Source organism: Polyodon spathula, chromosome 7 (genome assembly GCF_017654505.1).
Source record: "Polyodon spathula isolate WHYD16114869_AA chromosome 7, ASM1765450v1, whole genome shotgun sequence".
NCBI lineage: Eukaryota > Metazoa > Chordata > Actinopteri > Acipenseriformes > Polyodontidae > Polyodon > Polyodon spathula.
Genome location: NC_054540.1, coordinates 4,158,516 through 4,185,451, shown reverse-complemented (window position 1 = coordinate 4,185,451; position 26,936 = coordinate 4,158,516). Strand labels below are relative to the sequence as shown.

At 40.2% G+C, this 26,936-nt stretch overlaps 1 protein-coding gene across 1 annotated transcript; it reads right to left on the bottom strand.

Moving 5' to 3' along the window:
- Positions 1-827: 827 nt before the first annotated feature.
- LOC121319041 (calcium-activated potassium channel subunit beta-4-like) lies at positions 828-23,084 on the bottom strand. Its single transcript, XM_041256264.1, has 3 exons — positions 22,550-23,084; positions 4,820-4,944; positions 828-1,501 (listed from the first exon to the last, which is right to left on the bottom strand). Exons 1-3 carry the CDS (start codon positions 22,886-22,888, stop codon positions 1,333-1,335), a joined length of 633 nt encoding a protein of 210 aa, XP_041112198.1. The 5' UTR covers positions 22,889-23,084; the 3' UTR covers positions 828-1,332.
- Between the last annotated feature and the right edge of the window lie 3,852 nt (positions 23,085-26,936).

Sequence of the window (26,936 nt, the reverse complement as noted above, 5' to 3'; positions counted from 1 at the left end):
GCTTTACTCGTTATTTAATTCACATTGAGGAGCACAATCCAGTCCTTATAGCACACATGTATAGTATAAACCAACTTTATTGCTGGTAAGTCTCTTTATAACAAAACAAAAAGTGTTAAAGATTATGAACACAAATCATTAAGAGATGTTTGAAATAAATAAACACATATCACAGTGGAAGATTAGATAAATATCTTGGTCAGAATGTATAGTAGGCTACATTCGTAAACTCAGGTTGAGCTTTCAGAAATGGTATTTCAATTTGAACCGCTGTAGAAGTGCCTGTTTATTGCCTCTCCTGCTTCTGCAGGTGGCTGGTACAGATGGGAGACAGATGTGGCCAGGGCTGGGTCTGGAATGTAATAGCAGTTTGGAACCAGCTCCATAGCAGCCAGCATCATACTGAACTGAAACCGATACATCAGCTAGCAGACAGGGGGCCGGTGCAATGCAGTGACTCAGGAATGTCCTTATAATAGTGGAGAGATGTAACAGAGGAGGGAGTCGGAAAGGGCACTTTGTTACAACTGATCACAAAAACATTTTCCATTCGGATTTCAGCTTGGCAAAGGAAAACAACCAGCGGAAAGCAGCAATGCTATGTGGAAGCTTCCATTCAACCACAGCTAGCACACAAATAGGGGCGATGTTTCTATACAGTGACAGGATGGTATACATAATATTTACAGACATATATTGTCATTGTGTACAGTCTAAGCTAGTTCATAATATATATATATATATATATATATATATATATATATATATATATATATATATATATATATATATATATATATATATATATATGCACTTGCAGCACTTTGTTTTTTTCACAAGTTGACTATAGAGTTAAACCTAGGGTTACCAGACATCTATGATCTGCAATAAATACACCCAATGTGTAACTTTTAAATGATGATTGTGTTGTTATATATAGCTATTTTAACCGCTTAAGAGTTGAAGAAAAAAAAGGTCCTGTTTTTTCACTCTGTGAATGTGGTAACCCTAGTCAAACCTGCAATAAAGACCACCCCTGTATCATTTCCACAGTGAGCGGTCATTTTGCGCAAGTTTGACTACTGCTGCTATTTTTATTTTTTTAAAGTATCGGAACATTCATTTAAGTTGTGAGCAGTCGTGTATACATCAGCACAGCAGAGTAAGAGGGAGGGAGGGGCAGGGGGCGGCCTCTGCAGTGACAGACAGCACAGTGACCCTATCGCTTGTCCAGTCAGAGATGGAATAGTAAATATTTATTTTCCTCCGCAGCGCCTCCTTTCCCCTGCGCCCCAGGCTGCCGACAGCCACTTCTCGCCCCGATTCTTTTCTCTAGGAGAACTTTCTCTTCTGGAGGGCTTCTGCACGGACGGCCAGACTCCTGGCGCAGACGGTGAGGACCACAATCAGGACCCCGACCAGGAGGCTGACCATGGGCCAGAGCACGCAGTGCAGGAGCACGCTCTCATTCTGGGAGCGCTCCAGCAGCACGTCGTCCGGCCTGCAACACAAGCACAGCACGTCAAGGCATGGAGTTAAGGGGTCCATTATGAGAGTTTATAGTATAAGCATAGTGAGAGCATGGGTAACAGGTAGGGTTAGGGTTAGGGTTAGGGTTAGGTAGGAACTTTGTTTCCCTGAGAACCCTACACTTGATTGGTTTTCCAGGGGAAGAAAGGTGCATGGGCCATCTGACTGTTTTTGGATTTATTTTTCAGTTTTTTTGTTTCAAATCTCCTTTTCTAGTGTAGGTCTATTGTGGAGTTCCTAATGTTTAGGCCTAGTGGGAAAGCAGTTTGTAGTTTGTTGATCCAGCCTTTTTCTCTCCGTTTCCTTTCTCCGATTGTCCAGTTCTGGTTCCTCTCCAGCCCTGTAATCTTCAGAAATTCTAAGTTGTGTTGTAGAAAGTGTGCTACTAGAGGTGTTTGTGATTCTTTTTTGTGTTTGATATTATATATGTGTTGTGTTAGTCTTACTTATGAGAGTTTACAGTATAAGCATAGTGAGAGCATGGGTAACAGGTAGGGTTAGGGTTAGGGTTAGGGTTAAGGGGTCCGTTATGAGAGTTTATAGAATAAGTATAGTGACAGCAGGTGTAAGAGGTAGTGTGGGGGGTGGTGTGGTGGGAAAGGCATGGAACCCTGCTCAATTACATTGCAAATTTGCCATGGTAAACTTTTATAAGGGGTGTATACAGTTTATGCAAAACAAGAAGTAAACAAGTTATGTTCTGAAATTCTGCTGAACTATGTGATTGCATGTGATTGACTGTGCAGTGTGTTTGTTGATTGGTAAATTGGACCAAACCTAAGATTTCTTTGAAAAGATCACGATAGCGCCTATCTGTCCGTTTCCCGCACAACAACCAAGAAATTGTGCCAAGTCTTTATTCTTGTCTGCCCATGACAGCCCTCTACACTGATACCAAACTGAAATTGGAGTGAGCAAAACAAAGCATTGCCAGGGATATACGTCTAAGGTACAAGGGACCTGTGTGCTCCACAATTGAAAAAATGGAACTGCATCATTGATACAGCCAGATAATAAAACAATTTGGCAGTTACATTTTTTACTGGACAACAACAGTACAGTACTTGATCCTACCTGAGAAAATCATAGAATACAGCTGTGTACCAAATGTGTACCAAAGACAAAAGTGTTCTGTCTCTATACCCCCACCAAAGGTCAATGTCAATGTGACCAAGATATTCAAAGTCACAAGTTCAAAAGGTGAGATTGAAGGCTTGACATTGGACCTTTATAAAATGACACAAAAGGGCACATTTGTCTTGTACGATACCCACGACTCAACTTGAATAACAACAGAAGACAGCTGCGTAACAAATATGAAGCCATATCTCAAATCATTAGGTCTTTATCATCCAGAAACCAAACAGTCACATGACCCCAATATGACAGGACACAAAGGTGTCTGTCAATCTGCACAACAAACAATGTAAACTTCAGTGAGCAATGATTGGGAAAACAGTGGAAGGGAATTTAGGTCAGGAAAGTTTTTATTTAGACAGTGTTTTTTCTGTAAATGACAGACCACACTGTGGCCTAAATCGTGTTCTGAAAATAAGACTTGTGCCTCAGCAGGGTTTCCCTGAGCAAATATTATAATTAATTAATAAATAATTAAATGAAGAGGGCCTCACTTTACTCCACCTCCTCTCCTGCTAGGTGGGGTTGCCATGGTCACCCCTGAGGCAGGAGCCTGTCCAAAGCAGCTACTTGTCAGCTCAGAGCAGAGCAGCATGAAAGAGAGAAAGTGAAGGACGCACTACAATCCTTCACAAAAAAATCAGCAGCATGCTCTTTTATCTTTTCACCTAGATAGCAGAGGTAACCCTATGTAATAGCCCACGCTTTTCCCATATACTATGCATTTATCATAGTTTGCCATGGTTTGGTTTGTTTTTATGCTTTACTGGACCTCTCTGGGCTTTACAATGCTTACCTATGCTTTATTACAATACTAGACTTTTAGTATGGTAAACTTTTATTAAACTAGGTCAAGTAGAAAAAGACGCACTGGAATTAAAATGAAAATGAAGCACAGAAAGCATGAATTCAAATCGAAATAACAAGGAACCAGTCAGAGAATGTTGCCAATGTTGCAAGAGGGAAGGGATGCTTTTTAAAGCCTTGGTTATCTCCCATTTAAGTAGCTAGGCCTCTATGAATGATTTCTGTTCATTCATCTCTGGCAGTCCACCTTAAGATCAAACGCCAAGACAGGTCACCAGAGGTAGAGAGCATGTAAAACCCTTAAACAGGATCTGGGACCTGTCTGCCAATCAAAGTCTAGTTACAAGCACTCAGGATAAGTAGACTTGTCAACAGGGCTCACGGGAACATGCCCTTGCAATGAACGCATCCCTCAGATGCATGCTTTCCACTGTTGGGACACAATGTACAGTAGCAAAGATCTTGGAAAGAAATCCAGCTAGACCAGCATAATCTGGACCAATGCGTTCTAAACAAAAGGAGTTTGTATAGTATCATTGGATAAAAACACATTACAAGGGTGCCTGTCAAGTTAGACTAGCTCTGCAGGAGTGAATTGCACTTATAGAATATGTCGCTTCAGTCACCATTTTTTAGTTACATTTGTAGAATTTTACAGAAGCATTATAAAACAGATACATATATAGGAAAATGGACATGGTACAATTATATACACAGTGACTGAAGGGCATATAGTAGACCATGATATTGACAGGATAGTCATTTAAAAGTGTGTATCAGATATCACACAATGAAAAAGTGAAACCAACATTCAGAAGCAGAGTAATTGGACTACAGGTCATATTTTCAAAGCGTTTCCTCCATTATTTAATTAACTATAATTTTGAAAGGAGAAAAAATCATGTTAATGTTACAAAACACAAAAACAAAGCACATTGAGAGTACTTTAAGAGGACTAGAAAATATATAACTTAGCTGTTTGGATCTGGTCTAGCAAAATTAACAGTCTTTAATGAACTCCTCTAAAAAAAACAGTTGAAGACTGGAGCAAACGCTTTGAAAATAAGACCCTGCATTACTAAAACGATACTTACCCTTTAATGAGCAAATCCAGACTGTGCTAAAATAAACTATTAAAAAAGCAAAGCAGATCACCAAAGTACTGAATGAATTTCAAGTCTAGTACCTCTGAGTTTAGTTTCAATGTTCAGTGGTATTAGACACAATGGTCTTCTGTGATCCAGCTGCTTCCTGAGATACCTGAGTGTGTTTGAACACTGCAGATAAGAGTCAGTAGTGCAGTTTCAGTGTGAGTGTTCGTATGAGTGTTAGTAGGCAGCGTTACCTTCTCTGTTGGTCGAAGAAGCAAGTGAAGGACTGGGAGATGTTCTTAGTCCAGTCATGCTGCTGCTTCAGCACACTGTCCGTGTTCTTCTGGTTGTCTCTTGTACATGGAGGAAGGTATGAACACTGTTGAGACACAAACCAACAAAAACATTACCTGCTGCTTGGCATAGTCTTTACAGGTAGAGTTCAGGTTGTACTGCCACTGAAGCAACAAGCTTACAGTGTAAAGAACACTCAGATGTGAAAATGCAATTAACAAGACATTCCTTAAAAACTTTTTGTAAATCAGGCTCAATATTTCAAACATAAAAAAATAGTACAAACTTATGTCAAGTAGACACACGTTTTGACTCATGTGAGGCTGAGAAGCATGAATGCGGTGGGTATTGTTTAGTAAAGGCTGTTTGACAGGACGCCTGGGATTGACCTTTCTAAACTGGATTACAGTGATCAGACGCATTTAGTTAGCTGTAACTGTATTCAAGTAAACTAGAGCATTTTGCATTGAAAAGGGGGTGTCCAGTACTATTGGGGACCATCGTAGATCATAAAAATAATGCATGCGTTAATTCTGAACATGGTTCCCTCCCTGTATATAAAGCTCATGTCTTGTTCTCTGATTCTGCAGACTCTCCAATATCCCAGTTCAGTGGAACTGGATCCTTATTCAAGTTCTTAAAGTTACAGTGTCCCACTCCAAATTTCCACTACAGAAAGATCCATGGGTGGATGTTTACTACATAACACAGTTTAGCCTTCTGTGCAGAAAGCTGCATCAGAAAGCACACATTGTTGGCTTACCAGTTTGTTTACATTGTCTGCCTGGCCCCTCTGTCACTCTTTGATACTGTGAAGGAGACAGATAGCCTCCTGCAGCTAGCTTCAGCAGTAGCAGGGTATGAATGTAATCTGTGTTTCAGCTCAGGGACGCACAACAAGATAAGTGAACACAACAAAACTGCATTTTTCTCTTTATTCACAGTTCAGTGTTACTATGATGATATGATTTTACAGGTAACACCTACAAAGCTATTTCAACACAGGCTTAAAATGTGAAAGCACAGAATGTCTTTCGAATTTGGATCTTAGAACTAACGTACAATAAAAAAAAAAATGCTTTCCTGTTCCATGAATTGAATGTCAAAAGTTTACTGTAACGATATATAACACGAGAAAACTAGCGCTGTGGACAACAACAGTGTCGTCCCTCCTGTTCATCGGATCAGTCAGCCCGCCAGTGGTATTGTTCAAACCTGAAGATCATGTTAAAACACGGCTAGACAAGGTGGGCATGCTGCTACCGACACCAACAATAAGACACGAAACCCCTCTAATCCACAAGCTGATGAGAACTTGAAGCAGATATGGGAGCTGCTGTAAATCAAGGCCAGTGCATTAGATCTACAAAGTAAAATGCTATCTCTCTTAATTATAAGATCCGGCACTGTTTTGTTTACAAACGAACCCCTGATCTTACCTCCTCATGCCATGGCAGTTCATTAATGGATTATTGAGAATATATACTAAACAAATCACTAATATCTTCCTCACTGTGTCCTCTAGTTATGTCAGATACATACTTGTTGCTAAAAAAAGCAGTTAATATAAATACTGAACCAGTGTTACGAGACCCTGGCAGTTAACCCCTTAGGGTATTGTAGTGAAAAGCAGTTAATATAAATACTGAACCAGTGTTACGAGACCCTGGCAGTTAACCCCTTAGAGTATTGTAGTGAAAAGCAGTTAATATAAATACTGAACCAGTGTTACGAGACACTGGCAGTTAACCCCTTAGAGTATTGTAGTGAAAAGCAGTTAATATAAATATTGAACCAGTGTTACGAGACACTGGCAGTTAACCCCTTAGGGTATTGTAGTGAAAAGCAGTTAATATAAATATTGAACCAGTGTTACGAGACACTGGCAGTTAACCCCTTAGGGTATTGTAGTGAAAAGCAGTTAATATAAATACTGAACCAGTGTTACGAGACCCTGGCAGTTAACCCCTTAGAGTATTGTACTGAAAAGCAGTTACTATAAATATTGAACCAGTGTTACGAGACCCTGGCAGTTAACCCCTTAGAGTATTGTAGTGAAAAGCAGTTAATATAAATATTGAACCAGTGTTACGAGACCCTGGCAGTTAACCCCTTAGGGTATTGTAGTGAAAAGCAGTTACTATAAATATTGAACCAGTGTTACGAGACCCTGGCAGTTAACCCCTTAGAGTATTGTAGTGAAAAGCAGTTAATATAAATATTGAACCAGTGTTACGAGACCCTGGCAGTTAACCCCTTAGAGTATTGTAGTGAAAAGCAGTTAATATAAATATTGAACCAGTGTTACGAGACCCTGGCAGTTAACCCCTTAGGGTATTGTAGTGAAAAGCAGTTAATATTGAACCAGTGTTACAAGACCCTGGCAGTTAACCCCTTAGAGTATTGTAGTGAAAAGCAGTTAATATAAATATTGAACCAGTGTTATGAGACCCTGACAGTTAACCCCTTAGGGTATTGTAGTGAAAAGCGGGAATTCTAAAATTCTTTTAAAGAATCTGAAAACCAGGCATGTGCATGGAGCCGAGGCCTAAATCCCAAAACATAACGAATGCAATCAGGACTGGAGTAACCCTGCAACATCAGGAGGCTATTCAAGAACATATGACTGGCAATGTTAGAACAACGCCTAACCTACATGGAGCTGACCTGTAGTACAGGAATGGCGAATAAACTATTTCAATTTCAATGTCAATTCATAGCCATTTGCAACCCCCAGTACAGTATACTGTACAAATACAAGTTATTCTTTAGGCATGTGTGTTCACCATAAATGATTGTTTAATTAGAAGAGCCCTTTGTGATCTAATGTGGTAAAAAAAAAAAAAAAATTAACTGGAACACTGTTGAATCATTAATTAAGAAAACTGAATAACTTGGGTCCACAGTCTCCTGATGGTACTTAATACTCACAGAACTAGCGTGGGAGTCAACTGAACGCACTTTCATTTCTTCAGACACCATCAGTTGCGTTGGTGTGAGATATTTACTAACACTTAAAGTGAACTGATTCCCACAAAATAAAAAGGGCTGCCCATTGATTTCCAAAGAGGGGACATAAAACAATGTGGTATTGAAGAAGCTCGCTCAGCCAGATTCCATTACTAATGCAGAGCAAGGGAATACACTTCAGAGTGCTGCTGTTACCCCAGACAGTCTCTCCCAATAATCCAGTAGTGTTTAAAGAATCACAGTAAAGCTGGATCTCATCTTGCATTTCTCTAGGATCACAGAACAAAGCTGCAGGAGGATATTCCAGGCAGATTAGCGGTGACAGAATTGAAGCGCCCCACCTTTTCCAGGTCAAAGGCCAGCAAACAGATGTCTCCGGGCTTCAGGTGGCCAAGGGAAGAGTGGGAAGTTTGGAAGGATCAGACCTCCTTTTCCCACACACCTGCTTGAAAGCACTCCACCCCTACTCTTTATGTGCAGTTTTTAATAAAATATTTCCAAAGCTCTCACGGCCAGCTGTAATTAATGATGTTCATAAGTAACTGGAGCAGTGCTGGCAGCCCGGGATCTTTCCTTGGCTCTCTCTGTGATGAGATGTCTGTAGGGATTCTAAAAGTCCTCTTCATCCAGCTGTTCTCGGTTTCCTTATTTAATTATAAACGGTCTTCACGCTGCTGCCTGTATTCTCAAATGTTGCTCTGCTTCACCGCTGGGGTGACCATGTTTGTTGGAGGCACTGTGATGTACTGAGCCTCAGAGCCCATCATTCAGTTTACAGGGCTGCACTTTGCTTTTTTTGGACTTCTTCTGAAGATCTCATATCAACACTACAAATCACACAAATGTTCTCTATGACTTTGGCAGTACAAGGTGGCAACTCACACAAACAAATGTTCTTTTGCAATTTTCCGTAATAAATACAGCATTCCAAATGAGCAGATCTGTTGACTGAAATAGACTGGATAAGCACTTTCTATAAATAATGTATGTAAATATGTAAGTGTACAGAGAGACAGTCCTGATCATGACACACTTACTAACATTTGGCAATGAAGGATGTAAGCAAGCTTCATCAAGCGGTTATCCAGATATGAGAAGAACTCTAAAGTGTTACACATGGAAGGCCAGGCGCCTGCATAATATCCCTCTTTACTGTTCGATAGTTCAACAGAAACCAGACTTGTTGGTTTACCAGTTTATTGAATTAAGAGTGATTATATTGAATCAACAGTGCACAGATTATTAAATCACAGAAAAAGAGCATGTGGTCATTGTACATGCTGGCACAAATGACATGAGGAACAGAAAATCTGAGATTCTGAAAGAGGACTTTAAATCCTTAACAAGACAGCTGAAAAAGTGGATGCAGAATTATTCTCTCGGGTCTACTACCTGTTGTTGGTGGTGGGGATGAAGTATTCAGTAGAATTAGGGCCTTAAATACTTATCTGGCTGGTTGGTGTGTGCAAGAAGGGCTGGGATTTATAAACACCTGTGATTGCTTTTGGAAAAGAAATAGATATTATAGGAAAGATGGACTGCACCTAAACAGGTCCAGGGCAAGCAGGCTAGCTGATAACATCGAATACCACCTAGCGAGCTATATAAACTAGGCACTGGGGAGGGGAGGGAATCTAAAGAGGCATGTAAAATTCAGGTTAAAGTATCCTGCCATTCCCGCTACCCGCTGAGTAAACACAGGGGCGTGTGCTACAGTAACCTTCGTCAAATTCATATTACCCCTGCTCAATCACATGCTCTGGATTGGACCAATTTACACCCAGGTTTATTTAGTGTCAGGTCTTTGTCTAATAAGGCTCCGTTAATTAGTGATTTTATTCAGGCTTACAACACTGACATTCTCTCTTTAACTGAAGCAATTATTCAACTGCTGTTAAGCTTTCTGATGTATTGAGCTCATTACCACTCTGAGTCCTCATCAGTAGATCTGATACAACACCACCTTGATACCTAACGGGGTTTTTCCCCGTTTGAGCTCTTTACACACACCTTGACTGGTATCTTAGATACTGTAGCCCCAATCAAAACTCAGAGTGTCTTTTAAAAAAGCTTTCTGTTAATGATACAACTCTTAAGATGAAATATGAGGGTCATAAAGTCCTAGAATGGAGATGAGCGGTTAATACCTACAACACCACCTTGACTGGTATCTTAGATACTGTAGAACCAATCAAAACTCAGAGTGTCTTTTAAAAAAGCTCACCGTGGTTCAATGATACAACTCTCCTAATAGATGAAATATGAGGGCAATGACTTCTTACATTTCTTTAAAAATAAAATACTAGATGGCGGGAATCTAGCACTCCACTGCAGGCTTCATTACATCACATGGAAGGGCCACCTGGTTAAATACTAGGAAGGCTCTGGCGTTGGCTAGATCATCATATTATTCAAACTTAATTGAAACAAATGAGATAATACTAGATTTGTTTTTGCTACCCTAGATAAATTAATGATCCTATTCCTAATAGTCCTACTATTAAAAGATGTCCTTGGTTTATTAATACTCACATTTAAAAAATTATAAATGGTTCACTTTCCTCTGGTATAGTTCCCTCAGCTTTCTGTTAAGGAGGACTCCAGAAAAATCTGGAGCCTATGCTCAATAAGAAACACAATCTGGACTCTAAAGTCCTCAATATCTATAGGCCAATCTCCAACCTGCCATTCTTAGATAAGGTTCTAGAAACAGTTGTTTCAATTACAAGAATTTTTCATGCTGCACATAGCACTGAGACGGCCCTTGTTACAGTTGTGAACGATCAGCTGGCAAGACTGAAAACACACTTTTATAAACTGTTTTAATGTAACTTTAAAATTACTGCTTTTGTATTATTATGTGTATGCTGTTATTTAAATGGTCTGACTGTAGCAGTTGTATGTGTGAGGGGTCTGGACTGGTACCAGTCAATGCTCTGTTGCTTGAGCTTGAACCCTGAGTCACATCCGCTCCACCTATCCTAGGAAACTGTGCAGTGCATGCTGAGCCTGAGACCCATGATACCAATGGGATTAGGAAAGCCTCCACTTACCAGCTTTGAACTATCTGTCTGAATCCTACCCTCTGCTGCAGAGCATAAACGAGCACAAATTAAAATGCCTGGGCACTTCACAACCCTAATTGGACAACAGCCCTCTTGTGTGTGGTTGTCAATACTTACAGACCACACAGACATTTAGAAGTGCTGCAGGCTGACAGGTTATAGAAATATGTTATACTTTCACTCAATAAAAAGCATGATTGAGGACCCTTTACAAAAAGAGCAGTGAGTTCAGAAAAAAAACACTGCTGAAGTTACAGTAGAAACGAGGGAGTGTGATGATTGACCCACCAGCCCACTTGATGGTGGGGGACCAAGAAACGAGGGAGTGTAAACGTAGATGACAATATAGGTGTGTGATGCGCCCCAGCCAAACGACAACATGTGATGAATGACCCACCCCTACAATGGTGATGGGGACTCATTGTCTGTATGCATCAAATTGTATTTATACAGCACCTTTCAGACAAATTGCATCTCAAAGCACTGTAAAATACACAACAAAAAGTCCAAATAAAATACATTTGTACAGAGAAAGAGAGGTAAAAAGAAAGCAAGATAGAATAATAAAGTTTGGTATAATAAACTATAAAGCAGGATTTCAATTTTGACTTAAAACCGTTAACTGATGCATCCCACAATCTGGGGGTCACAGAACTGTACCCCTTCAGCCCTAGATAACTGCAGGATGGCTGTTATTGCAGATAACACCTATGCATAGCTTCCAAAAGTTAAGCAATTAGGTATCAATACTGTGCTATGGAAAAATAAGGAACCTTGATGGTGGTTGGTCGCCTCCTCTAAATCCCATTAATAAGGACAGCGTAAATGAATCAGGACACTGGACAATCCATGAACTACCAGAAATGCTTAGATCTTGCATAAAGCCTGTGTGTGACACCACACGTCTCACTATCAGTACCTTAGCACACCCACTGACTGAGTTTGTGAATGGGGTTGTCTCTGGAAAAAACATTTGAGATTCCACACCTTATTCTTCAGAACACTTCTCTGTACAGTTTAACAACCAAGTAGGGTGGCACCAGTGGGCCAGGTTACATGACTAGGGTCTATTGTCCCTCGTAAAAGTTGAAATATCTGTAAATCCTGTAATTGTGCAGTTTTATTGAAACAGTCTCGATCTCTTCCAGCATTCTGTAACTCATACTCAGCATTATGCAGCATGTTCAGCTCTTGCAGGGGGAGAGCCGCAGAGAGCCATCAATACACACAGTCACCTAGTATGATATACCGTGGCTGATTCAGTAAAGACAGCCTCAAGGGGAGGAGAGAAGGGTCCTTCTTCTCCATTACATGGCTCTGTGCTTCCAAGAACAGGTACACGTTTTCTTAATACTCCCAAGCAAAAAGTCAGTCTCTTAATTTGATATGCTGCAGTGAGCACTCAGCATTGCATTTCAATGCTTTTGTGAAGAGTCTGCATACTTTTTTTGATTAGGAAATCGGTTGCTGACTGCAGCTTTAGTACCTACTAAGAATAATACAATATTTTAATATGGTTTAGATGAACTACTACTTATAATAAAGTTCTGAATCCTGCTGCCAGGATCCTTACCAGATGTAAAAAAAGTGATCACATCACCCCCCCCCCCCCGTCGTCGTCATCATCTTGCCCAGCTGCACTGGCTACCCATAAAGTTCAGGATTATGTTCAAAACTCTCCTGCTCACCTACCATGCCCTTCATCACACGGGTCCTGAGTACCTCCTCAACCTGCTGACCCGCTATGTCCCTGCCCGCAAGCTGAGGTCCTGGTCAGCTTGTTATCCCCAAGCAAAAGTGCACCACACGTGGAGAACGCTCGTTTAGCTTCATGGCTCAGATTATTTGGAACTCTCTCCCAGCTTTGGTGCATGGTGCTCCCACCGTCGCTCGCTTTAAATCAACTCTCAAGACCCACCTGTTCTATTTTGCTTTAAATGCTCTTTAAGCCTGATATCTGCTATTAGCTGCTGTGTTGCTGCTATTTCATGAATTATGCTACTATCATGTATTATGCACTTTTCACTATATTTATGCTTTTTTTTTTTTTTTTTTACTGTATGTCATGTATTATGCATTTCTCTGTATTTAAAGTATTATGGGTTTTCTTGTTATTGCACCTTGTTAAGCATTTTGTGATGGTGGTCCACTATGAAAGGTGTTATATAAAAGTAAATATTGATTGACTGATTGATTGATATATAACACACACACACACACACACACACACACACATATATATATATATATATATATATATATATATATATATATATATATATATATATATATATATATATATATATATATATATATATATATATATATATATATATATATATATATATATATATATATACATATATATATATATATATATATATATATATATATATATATATATATATAATATATATATATATATTATATTAGTTAATATAATAGTGTAATATTCTTTAATAAATAGTGCAGATATTTCAACCTGCCCAAAAACAAAACCATTCTAACTATAACCAGTTCTGTTGCAATACGAGGACAGAAAACTAGGCTCAGGGGAGATCCACTGATGGGTGACACATTGAATTTGCAAAGTAAACCACAGTTCACCTTTAGTGAAGCTCAATACGAGATGCAGGAATCGACCACTATATATACAAAACTCATTGGGATAAAAACAGCTACAAATAAAAGTTTGCCAGAAACAGCTCAGCGTACTCCCACTAGCAGGGAGGTCCCGCTCCAGGAACCCTCTCGCTAACACGCACTCGACTGAACTATCGCTAATGCCAATTCTGAGCGCCACAGATCACAGTTAAACACACGGTCATCCACGGGGGTCGCCGCGCCATATCTACAGTATTGGCAAAACGGTAATAAACCTTCTATCACTAAATCTTACAGTAAGTAAGTACAGTACAGTACAGTACTTGCATCATGGCCCATAGTCTTCTTTCCTGCTGCTAACCAGAGTTGCAGCAACTATAAAAAGTTGTGGTGTGTGTTAAAAGTTGTGGTTTCCGCAAATAAATTCACGGTCCGCGGTTTTCTTACATCAACCCTGATAAAGACAATTTTCAGTTATTAATAACATTTTCCCAGGAATCCGTCCCATAGACTATAATGTTAATGGAATTCTGATATTAGCAACTGCACGCCACTTACTGACAGCTTTATTACTAGTTGCCAGTGCTATAGCCTCTGTAACTTGTACAGGGGTACTCTGTTGTGTGGGTTCAACACTTTCAGAATTCCTAGCAGCCAATGTGGAATACGAAGCTTTGAAAGCACAGGACAAGCCACCATAAAGTAGAGCAGCATTCACAGACTGCCTTACTGTGTCTCCTGTCAGGATCAGACACAGTGTGTGCAGTCTGAGTACATTATTTAAAATGCATGCTCCCGTGTGTGCTTTCTGTGCACAGGTGTTAGGGCAGCACTATGCTATACAGGTTATCTTACAGGCTTACCGAATCAGTGTTTACAAGAAACGCATTGCTTTACTCTGGGTTAGAAACCCACTCTAGTCCTGCACGCAGTCCTGGATTTAATAACTCCCCTTTGTGTATTGAAATGACCAGGTAGAAGGATTTTGAGCAATTGGGTTCCTGCTACATCTGCTCTGAACTGAGCACACCTGAGTCTGTAGTGTTGCTCTAAGGTGTACTTCATGCAGCTCAGGAAATAACTCTTTATTTAACACATTATATAGCACTGACCCCTGCCTCCAGATCATTTAAATAGTATATACTTAATTAAAGGTAGCTCTGTTACTCTTTAAGTTGCTAATGTGTGATTGTTTACAGGGAGATATTATGTGTGTCTCAAGGACCCTTACTTGTCCGCTGTAGTTTCTAAGCAGTGAACCACGAAAACAGCAGGTGGGGGAGACCTGGGACCATCCTTGACCATGCTTTAACCCCTGTTAAAAATATATTTGTATAAATCACAGAATCACTCCACTTTACGTGTATTTTATACCCGGAATGTCTTCAGCAGTGTTAGAAAGATGGGATTCTGTTGTCAAAAACTATTTTGTTGCAGGTCCTGCCCGAGTGTTGTGCGTTGCAGAGAGTTCAGGAGATGATGTGAAACAAACTATTTGTCACAAGGTGAAGCTTGCTCCGGTCAAGGCTGTGTTTTTACAAAGAAGACCAAGGTGCTGCCATTCAAACTCACTTTTTAATTCTCACAAAAAAATAACATACATTGTAGATCACCGGTTACACGAATGAGCCAAACTTGTTATTGGTTCGAGTACTTCTAAGCACTACATAGGATGCTGTCTCCAGTTTCTGTAAGCATCGCTGTAAAATCTGTTATTTTATCATATTTTTATATTATTATTCATACAGTATATTCTGGGCCATTAATCAACAGGGGAATGCAGCTGAATATATTCAGTGCAGAGAAATTTGCATGAACTGGGAAAAAGTGTCTGGTTGAACAGCACTCATCAGTGTTGCATCCAAATAAAAAAGCACATGGTCAGGAAAAGCGACCTTCAGCCAAGCAGGTTTAAAGCAAGAATGTCTGATTTCAAAAACCCATTTGAACAAAATATGTACATTGAATTAATTGTGGAGGGTTTTCTTCGTCTCCTGAGCTTGGATGCAGTTAGTCATTAGGACCTGTACCTAATATAAGGTTGAGCCATCACTGCCTGATCACAGCCTGGACACCACATGGCACAGACTCCACAAGGTGCTGGAAGGCAACACAAGGGATGTTAATCAATCAGTCATTATTATTTAAGACTTGCCAAGCCTCATCTTTTCCCTCTGTCCGTCATTGTTTGCAGAAACAGCTGTTTCTCTTGGTGATCACTTCTCCTTTGTTTTGTTATTGCTAATGCATGTTTGATGTGTTGAAGCAGTCTACCAACATGACTGCACCTGTGGCACCTACTCTACATGTGCCCACTATCATGCTTCTTTTGAAATCTGTTAGATTTTAGCATTTACCCATTTCTGGTAGACTGTTTGAAATGGTGCTGCTCCCACAGCTTTATAGTGCTACAGAAATCACATGATCATCCACAACTTCGAAATGCTCAATCAGAAATCTAAGGTAAAACAACAAGAAACTAAGTGAAATAGACAGACATTGTGTGTACTGTCTATTGAAGGCGGTACTGTGTGATTATTCAGTGTTCAGTATTGATTTACTGAAGAGGAGCCCCATTACGGCTATACTCCCTTCCGTCTCAATCTCGCTCCCTGTTTACAATCTCCAAATACTTGCAGAATTGCCTCTGATTCTGCAATATAGTAATCTGCCTTTGTAACTTGAGACATAATCCATTTTCTGCAGTCAAGTGTAATTACACAATTGTGCTATGGGGAGTTCTCCTGGCCATCACCCCATGCGCAGCATTTTCCTGGATTCATTTTGTGATGAACTTCAACACTATAAGCTTTTACAGTAATCACCCTGCAAAACAATTCTTGCTTTAATACCGAATTGATTTTGCAAGATGAAGTGGATAATTAATGTACTGTTCCGTTAGATTTAAAAGCAGCTGCCAGCAAATCCTAAAAGGAGATTTTCAATCGGACGGGAGATTCTGCTCAGTAAAGAGGGTGTGCAGATCAGTCTAGACAAAGATTTGAAAAAACCCCACAGATGAGTATGTTTGTTTGTGTAGGGGGGATTTTATGGAAGTTTTAATACTAGAAATCCAAGTTGGCTGGAAAAAATCTAATTCTACAAAACAGTTATTCCAGCTGCAGATGACCAAGATATTTCATCAAATTATTTTCAGTTGCCCTTGAAACAATCATTTAGATTATCCGCCACAATACCAGGTCATGAAGATGTGCATTTCTACCACCTTCAGACACCTTCTCATCATGTGGGGCCACCACGAGTTTCACCGCTCCTCTTCTGCATGCACACAGACGTGGATTATTTATCATTGACCACAAATAGACTAGAACAGGTTGCTGGAGTATAATAAAACAGAAGTCTCAAATAGCATATTACAGGGCACATTTCCATAGCAACCCCTTGGTTGCATCCCCAGCAACGTGCAGCATGTCAACCACCTGCACCTACCTTTACAAAGTGGTCAGTGTTAGCAGGAATGATTGCATCGTGGGCGGTCACTGTCATCAGCCACAGCTATCAGGGAGATTATTAGAACACCAGCAACAATGTTACTGGGATTGACAGAGAGCCACTGCTATCACAATCAGTCTCTTCTGATGAACAATGAAGAGCTAAGATTCATTTCAGTATGGCTCCCTTCCCATAGTGACACAAAAGTCATTTTAACTTAAGGGCCTATTGGCACTGCTTACAGCCCAGGGCAATGCATTGAGGGCACTATACAAGCATTCAGTCAAAGCCCTCCCTGTATCTCAATAACCACGACCCCAAGTGTCAAGTCAAAAGTGAGCAACAATGCCTCATAGCTTTGAGACAGTTGACCACTCTACATTGAGGATTAAGGACGGTATTTGAAAATCTATTGGGGGGTGGGTGGGGCACTGTGTTAATTGAGTAGTTTCTCATGTCTCTCCTTTCTGGAGGAAATAAAAAATGAAATAAACTATTGAAAGTGACCTCAATAAAGTGTTTCCCGTAGTTCTCGTTTGTTGAAATGTGTGCCCAATGTAAGCCGCCCTTGTGAACAGGCATCAGTAGACCATCTTTCATCAATTACTTTACCCCATTTCTTTCTATCCAACTGGAATGTCGCCTCACCTCTGCAGCCCACTCACCAATCAGGAGAACTGAAGATCTACGGCCGATCTCAGTTCACACTCAAGCCAATCACCTCTGTGTATCAGCCTCCAGACCTAAAGAATAAATATCTCCATGCTACTGAACCCTGGAGACGAGGCCAAGTCTAGCTTGTCTCCGCCTTGCCTCGTCAGCGAGGTCTGCAACTTGACGCTGTGGCCCATAAGCATACAGTCTTTGATCACTAACTATTGCTAACTTATTTTACTCAGAAACTGTGTGCAGACCTACTCCAGCTGTAGATAAAGCAGCTCTTACTCATTAGCAGCTAATACCTCAGTCTGTGCTGGGAACAATTAGGATCCACTAGCTAGCAGTATAAGAAGGAGATCAGCATTCTAACAGCGTGAGTGGACATTGGCCAGACTCCACCTGAAGGTAGGAAGAAAAACATCCTAATGAATCTTTCCATTTCTTTGAAAAGCTAGTCAGCTGTCACTGTCTGTTTTGGCTATATGTTAAAAGCCCTTGAAAGTTGTACTGCACAGGTTGAGCATCGGAAGTTGAAATATAAAATGTGAGTCATTTCAGCAAGAAGATTAATTAAACTTAACAAATTAGGGGTGCCTCTAGGAAGCATTTCCTTTGATTTACTGACATTTTAAAAGGTCACCTTTTTGTGAAGAAGTTCAGGTTAAGAAGCTTACTGTGAGCTAACTCCTCTGCACTGTAAATCAAAGGGCCGCTCACACAAAAATAAACCAATAAACAAAGGCTATATAGGATTCAAAATTGATTTTCAAGACTTCAAAACTTGCCGTATGAGATTGTCTGGAATAATGCCCACACAACATCCATCTGATCAGCCTACAATTCATTCCAAAATTAAAACACTAATGCATCTTTGTTATTTATTGTAAGTGCAGAGACAGCAATGCTTTTAGCAAAATAATTTTACGAAAATATACTGCTACCAGCATCTATTAAAAATATCTGCTCCACTGTGGTGGATATAGATACCAAGCATCCCTCTATCTAGACTTCACTCCAGTCTCTATTCTTGCATGAACAATGGCTTCTACATGTCAGGCAGCACGTTCTTTACAATTTTAGTTTGGTTTAAGCGAGGGGCGGGGGCACTGCCTTCAGTCAGGTCAGGTTGCTGTTGACGTGCTCTATGAAAGCTTCTCTTTGGGGTTCTGTAAGTGCATCTCTGTCCTGACCTGGACACCCCCTGCCATGTAGTCCTGGGCCAGAGGACTGGGACGATTCTGTCATGTGGACTAATGTCAACTGGGACCTAAGTAGAGAGCACCCCAGGCCTCCAGATGTGAAATCTGTCCGGTTAATTAACCCACTGCTCCTCGATCACGATTATAAATGTTACACAGATGCAGATACTCATGGTCTGACCTGTTTTGGAATTAAGCTAAAAATTGCAAAACCCTGCTTAACAAGTGAAATTGTGTAAAGGGATTGAAATGGAAAGGTAATCCCTTAGAAAAAAATTTACCACGCTATGTTTGCACTTTTCCCATGCTTTTCCAACGCATTTCCCATGCTTTTCCCATGGTTATGCTATGCATTTACCTGGTTTGCCATGTTTTTTAATCTGCCTTACCATTCCTCTCTGTGCTTTACAGAACTGACCTATATCCTTAACCATGCACTCACTGCCCGTAACCCTTAAAGGTACAGGGGACATGAGTGTCCCACAAAATAAAAATGAAGCTAACCTTCTTATTCATGCAATGAGGTGCCAGAAACCAGGTTTACTGACAGGTGCTCTTCCAAATTGTCAGTTTCCTCATTGTGATACTTAAGTCACACATTTGTATTTTAAGAAGAAACTTTTTCCTAACCCTTTCGAATGTCTTTAATACACTGAACTCTGTGTGGATTATAATAATCTGACAAAATATGATAATACTTTAAGCATGGAGCACACTTCACATACCCAAAGCCCCCAACCCTCAGCACACGAAAAGCGATTGAAATCAACAGCAGCATCCCCAGGAGCTGGAATCTCTTGCACTGCCCATCGCGTATCTCAGATCTAACCGGTGTAAAAACTGGGATCCAAACTTTACTTGGTTTCTTCTACAGCTCAACGAATTCACCTCTCTTCCAATGGAGAGATCCTCTATGCAGGGGCGCCACATGGGGGGGTGGGGGCATACCGCGTGTTAATTTTAGGAACAATATTAATGCAGACTCTCCCGTTTTTGGACACTTCTCCTAGACAACTCCCAGGGCAGATTACTGTTAAACCCCTTTATGTCCACAAACCTTTAATTTCTGCAAAAGTAGTAACCACAGAGTAGCTCTGTGGTTACTGCAATCCCCGTCTGAATTTAGCAGGGACTGAGACCCAGGGGAGCCAGGCATGCATTCAGTGCATGAGGCAAGCTCACACAGTGCGACAAGCCCTCCTTGTCAGCTATATATCTGCAGATTTCAAGCTTCTTGGACCACAACATATGCTCACATAATCCTAAACAACACTTTCTTACTGATTTGAACGGTGGGGCATTGGAGCAAGAATGATTACCGTATGATCACGAAAAGCCAGCGACGCTCAGAAAACCAGCGCTTCAGTAAAAGTTACCAGCCGGTGGCAGATCCAAAGGAAAAGCGAAGTTCAAGAAAGTTACATAAGCAGAGACCTTTACATGCTGTGACAAGTTTGGGAAATCTGTAGTGGGCATGTTCTCACTCACAAACTGGGAAAGTATTATGCAGGAAAGTCTAAAGGCATCACAAATGGTAAGAGCGTTTCTGTTACAATTTCAGCATCAGCGTTGCTTTGGAAATGTAGCTTGATTGATAACGTGTTCATTTACAGCAATGGTGTGTTCATTTAAAGTAGAAGACAGTTGTCAATGAAATGTTACTGTTTTTCCCATCACGTATGTTGACTTGTAGAAGTATTAACTCGTGTACAGCTTCCTCGTGTTTTGTTCACTTTTTTAAAGAAAAATATAATGCAGAACTAAAAAGAAAAACCTGCATTACAAGGCAATATCAACACGACGAGTATAGTAATTGCTTATTTTTACAGCCAACAGTATAAAAAATTATTCATTTTTAAAAAATGATATTACTTAACTAATGGGAGGGGTGAGCTTGCATGGATGAACACAAATTTGGGCAGACACATGGCAAATGACATTTAATAGAGAAAAGTGTAAGGTACTGCACGCAGGAAATAAAAATGTACATTATAAATATCATATGGGAGATATTGAAATTGGAGAAGGAATCTATGAAAAAGACCTAGGAGTTTTTGTTGACTCAGAAATGTCTTCATCTAGACAATGTGGGGAAGCTATAAAAAAGGCTAACAAGATGCTCGGATACATTGTGAAAAGTGTTGAATTTAAATCAAGGGAAGTAATGTTAAAACTGTACAGTGCACTAGTAAGACCTCATCTTGAATATTGTGTTCAGTTCTGGTCACCTCGCTATAAAAAAGATATTGCTGCTCTAGAAAGAGTGCAAAGAAGAGCGACCAGAATTATTCCGGGCTTAAAAGGCATGTCATATGCAGACAGGCTAAAAGAATTGAATCTGTTCAGTCTTGAACAAAGAAGACTACGTGGCGACCTAATTCAAGCATTCAAAATTCTAAAAGGTATTGACAGTGTCGACCCAAGGGACTTTTTCAGCCTGAAAAAAGAAACAAGGACCAGGGGTCACAAATGGAGTTTAGAAAAAGGGGCATTCAGAACAGAAAATAGGAGACACTTTTTTACACAGAGAATTGTGAGGGTCTGGAATCAACTCCCCAGTAATGTTGTTGAAGCTGACACCCTGGGATCCTTCAAGAAGCTGCTTGATGAGATTTTGGGATCAATAAGCTACTAACAACCAAACGAGCAAGATGGGCCGAATGGCCTCCTCTCGTTTGTAAACTTTCTTATGTTCTTATGTTCTTAAATGCTTCAATTTGGGACGTGATAAGCAGCTTACAAAAACAATCATTGCAGGGGGAAGTAGATTTTATTTTATAAAACACACTGATTTATCTCTACTAAGAATAGTGCCCATGTATCAAACTGTGTGACTGATTCAGACTCCAGAGTTGATACATCCAGGGTGTGGGATCATTAATATCTTACTATATTATTTCCTGTGTGATCTGAACTTATATATAAGCTTAAAAGCAAGTCTTTATTTGGCACTGGGCCTGCATGCCACAATTGCACATTGCTTAGCTTTAAACGTGTGCTTGTGAACCTTGTGAGGTATGGACAGGTGCAACAGGTTGCATTAGCAAATTGCTTCTACCAACAAGCATTTATTATTGGTGCAAAATGTGAATCCGATAGGTTCTAGAACGGTTCTTCTGATCCATTCTAGAATGGTTTGTGTATAAGATTATAATGTTTGGGATTGTAGGTCAATGCCTAATTTCCTTTGTCATTTTGGGACCACGGTAAACCTACACTATCGACAGTGTAATGACAACGTGGTTGTTCAGTTTCTAAACTAGTCTGTAATACTTATGTTAACATTTTTTGTAAATCCTTACCAATATATTGCACCTTCTAGTTGTTTCTTTGGTTTACTCATTCTAAGAGCAGCACAATTGACTTTGTATTTATAAAACAATTAAGCCGATCTGCTCATGAATTAATCGTATTCTTAATGTACACTCTGTAGCCAATAATGATCTGCAAATAAAATCTTTTTGAACTGATTTTTTAAACTCTTTTTTTTTTTTTTTTTTGGACTGTATATGCGTAAAGAATTTTCGTTTTGTTAATTAATTATATCGTCTGCTACGATTATATATAAAACTTACGTCGAAAGCTTTTGCCCCCAACGGGTGTTATGCATTATATATATATATATATATATATATATATATATATATATATATATATATATATATATATATATATGTGTGTGTGTGAGAGAGAGTGAGTGAGTGTGACATCTGAAACAAACATTAAATTTCCGACTCACCTTTGGGTTCGTAAGAAGTTGCTGTTCGTTGAAATGCAACAGAGCTTGGGAGTAGGACTCCGAGTTATTGACATAGATCTGGAGGCACGGGTAGAGCGAGGTGCCTTTACAGTCCACCCCACACGTGAAAGTGCACTCGAACATCTCCCCGCTCTGCTGCACGGACAGCACGGTGCAGTTGGCAGGCTTGCACTGCATTTTCTGCAAAGTGGGATTCAGCCAGCAGAAGCACAGGATGAAGAGGGACACGATCCCGCAGACGATGAGGAACAGCCCTAGCCTGATGGTTTTATCCTCCGCCTCCGAGTACTCATAGGACACTCTGAGCCTAGCCATCATCAGCCCCCGCTAGTGCAGCGCTCACGAGCATTCAAAAAACAAATTGATTCTAGTGAGGAAGAAAGTCTGGAAAGCTCCGCCACCAGGTGCAGATACCGGACTGCATCAGTACACAGATATTACAAACTTCTTGTCAGTAGTCAGCAGGTCGAATTCCGCCGCTGCTCCCGCGTTCTGGTTATGCGCCAGGCTGGAATTTAGCAATGCCTGCAGCATCAGCATCACATCTCTTTACGCGCGCGTTTCCTCTCTCTCTCTCTCTCTCTCTCTCTCTCTCTCTCTCTCTCTCTCTCTCTCTCTCTCTCTCTCTCTCTCTCTCTCTCTCTCTCTCTCTCTCTCTCTCTCTCTCTCTATGCTAGCAGTTCACACAGATTTGGACTGGTGAAAGCCTGACATCTTCTGCTGCTCTCGACTAGTGTGCTGAGATGTTGAAGAGCGGAGCGGCAGCAGGTCCGCTGTCCATCACCACTTCTGTGACACACACACACACACAGGGTAGCGGGCTGCAGATGCAAGCTGCTGTGCCCTGAGCAACCAAGCGCTGTTAGTGTATTTTACTCAAAACGAAGTTTCTGTCAATAATAAATACCGGATGACAATATCACGTGTTTAGTCATATTACTACTTAAACGGAATAACAAAATATCTGACTTATTCTTTGTTCCCGTCGTGTTTAACAAGCTCTGCAACAATTAGCGAGTGCAGTGTACCAACATACAACACTGGAAAATAAATAAATAAAACCTAACGATTAAACACGCACACACACACACGCGTAACAACATGAGTAAATATCGTTAATTAAAATCGTTGCGCGAGTGATTTTATGTCAAACATCAAATAGACATAAACACACTTTGTTCTGTCCTTAAATAAGAGTGGTCTATGAAATCGATATGTTAAACTATTTGGCTATAGAACCAGAAAACGTTGCTGTAGCCTTCTGCCTTACAAACTAAATAATAGTCTTGGTCAGAATATATAAACAACGATGCAGGCGATCCTCTTTCGTACTGCAGTGCTGAGTATATCTGCACAGCATAAAGAAGCAAATCCTAAATCTTTTTTTAAAAAAACGTTACTATTAGATTAAGTTACCGAACAGTTCGATATAAAATATATGTGAATCTTAGGTTACAATAATTACTATTTCTAATAAATGGCCTACAGAAAAAAAAAAAAAAAAAAAAACAACAACAACAAAAAAAAAAAAAACTGTACACTATATATCACGCAGTTAATAAAAACTAGTTTGATTTGGAGAATTAAGAGAACTAATTCACAGCTGCACTGGTGTGCATTTCTCTCCTTCACAAACTCACATAGACGTCGACAGCTTGCTGGTTATTTTTTTTCTTTTCTCTGCTGATTTTATTTGGCTGCATAGCAACGTTGCGGTTCCCTCTTCTCACTTACCTGCTCTCCGTATCCCTTCGAGGGTTCGGGTTCCTTTTTTTTTTTTTTGGACAGACGTCTAACCAGTGCCCTAGATTTACGGTAGGAAAATGCTGCTTATAAACGAGACCGAGTTGCAAAAAAAAATTAAAAATACACCACGTGTCTGTCAGAATAGCCGTATGAGGACACGGAGCTTAACAGGGTTTTGTTGTGTTATATCTGTAACCTGCAGGAGTCCAAATATGGACCGAGTTGTGTATGTAATAATGTAGGTCAATATATTGTACTCAGCACAACATAGCGTGTCTCTCCCAGAGGTTTTGGATTCTTGTTCAACGAGTCCCTAGTTATACATCTAGTATTCTGTTTATTTCTAGAATAGAAGCACCAAGTACAGCTGGAGAGCAGTCACGATTCTATTCAACACGTGTCCAAACTGGAACGAGAGAGTCTGTAAAAATGAACTGCTTGACTAGCGGGCTCCTGCACAGCAGCCACATACTGTCAAACCTGCTGACACCCCTGGCTTAGGTGTGGGCTTGAAACCAGCCGCACACTGCACATTCAGAGTGTATTTATGAACTTCAGTTGTAGGTAATGTTGCACAAGTTCTTATAACAGCCTACAACAAAAGTTAAGACACCTTTAATAGCCTTTAGAAATGATTCAGATGAAACACAATTGTTATTTGTAATTCAATTCTCCTAAAAAAATTTGTAAAAAAAAAAAACCTTTTCCCCTTATCACCTCATTATAAACTGCCAGCTAGGCTTTCCATTGCAAAAGAGGCAGTAAATTTGTCATGTTCCTTATCTTAGCGTAAACAGAAAGGAATAGGCAAGAATAACAATTCCATTTCATGCACAATGGAAGTCTTTCAAAGTTGTTTAAAGGTTAACATCACTGGAAAACAAACAACCATGGGACTGCTGTAGTTGCTTGTTCAGCAGGAGGGTTTATTTGCCTGGAAAGCCACTAGATATCATTACAGGAGCAAAAACTACTACAAGGGCCCAGCGTTGTCTTCTTTAAACACACGGGCAGTTATGAACCTTTGCAGGCTGCAAAATTCATCTTAACGTCTAACATGTTAACAAAACGGGTTGATTGGCAACAGCTGGCAACCCAGTTAATTGACAATCTGATTAATTCCCATGTACAATACTGTACATGCTGCACTGCAGATCTACTTCATTGGCATGTAGTCCTTCAAGTGTACTCTCTCTTATCATCTCAACAAATATAGCTGTGTGTTATGGCGAGATGAACTATCTCTCTGACACCTTCCCAGATCTGTAAATGTGCAAAGAAACGTGCATGCTAAAAAAAGTTCTTCATTAACACGTGGTTAGATTCCAATATATTGTGCAGATGGTGTGAGGGGTGAGCGCTGTGGGATTAATTGTTTCTCTCATTTTTCTAACTGAGAAATATCTACATCTCTTTTGGAACTGCGTTTGGTGTTTACTGAAATCGTTTGAAGATTAACTCAGTTTTCAAAGTTCAAAGCTCTACCCCAGCTCCTGCCCCTGCTCCACACCCAGCTCCACACACAGCTCCTTTCCAAGCTCTACCCCCTAGCTCCTCCCTCTGCTCCACCCCCAGCTCCATACACATATACACACCCTTGTAGCTGCCCCTTGGTTCTATCTGTTACGGGGGTCTACAGACCTGTCCAGCTGGCCAGAGGGTGTGGACCCTGAAACCAAACAAGTTTCAGGCAATTGTTCATTTGTGTACATCGCCCGGGTTTGCCCTGAACTACTTAGTCAGAGCTGTTTAGCCTAAAGACACGACTTATCAGTGAAGAAAGGAATTGCATGTTTTGAATGTCATTGTCCGTATCTGTGTACAAAGTGACACAACGGATTTATAAGTTTAACTGCTACTGACAGGCTCTAATGGTGACATGACTTGCAGTTTCTAATGCCAAGAAGGTATCTTGTTTACCTGACAAACTATATTTTTACATAAAATCACACTAGAGGCTGTGTGGTCCAGTGATTAAGGAAACCTGCTTGTAACCAGCAGGTACCCAGTTCAAGTCCTGGCTCATTATTGACTCACTGTGTGACCCTGAGTCACTTCACCTCCTTGTGTTCTGTCTTTCAGGTGAGATGTTGTTGTAAGTGACTCTGCAGCTGATACATAGTTCACACACCCTAGATGTGTATCTTGTAAGGTGCTTTGTGATGGTGGGTGCTATATAAAAAGAAGAAAATAGAGAGTTATAAAAATGTCCTGACCTTTGTCACTACTCTGCTTTTAATTGTTTTTTGATCTTTTTATTCCTAAGAGGATTTCTAAACTTCAGTGTGTCTGGGACAGAACACAGTTTGTGATTGAGAAAAAAAGTGTGTGTGTAAAACCAAAAGGAAACCTGCTCTTACTTCTATAATGGCAGTTTAACTGACAGATCTATGGGAGGGAACTAGAACTGATGAGCATCTCCTGAAAAATCTGGAAAATAACATAGCAGTGAAGAATACTATTAGGGTAATGACCTTCATACATCTTCTTCAGCAAAGGAAGCACCTCCCTCTACTGGGCAAAGAGGGAAGTTCAGTCAACTTAATAGCTTACTGTATGACCAAGATGAAACCCCATTGAGATCTACTGATCCGTTCCCAGTGGGTTTCAAAGTGATATT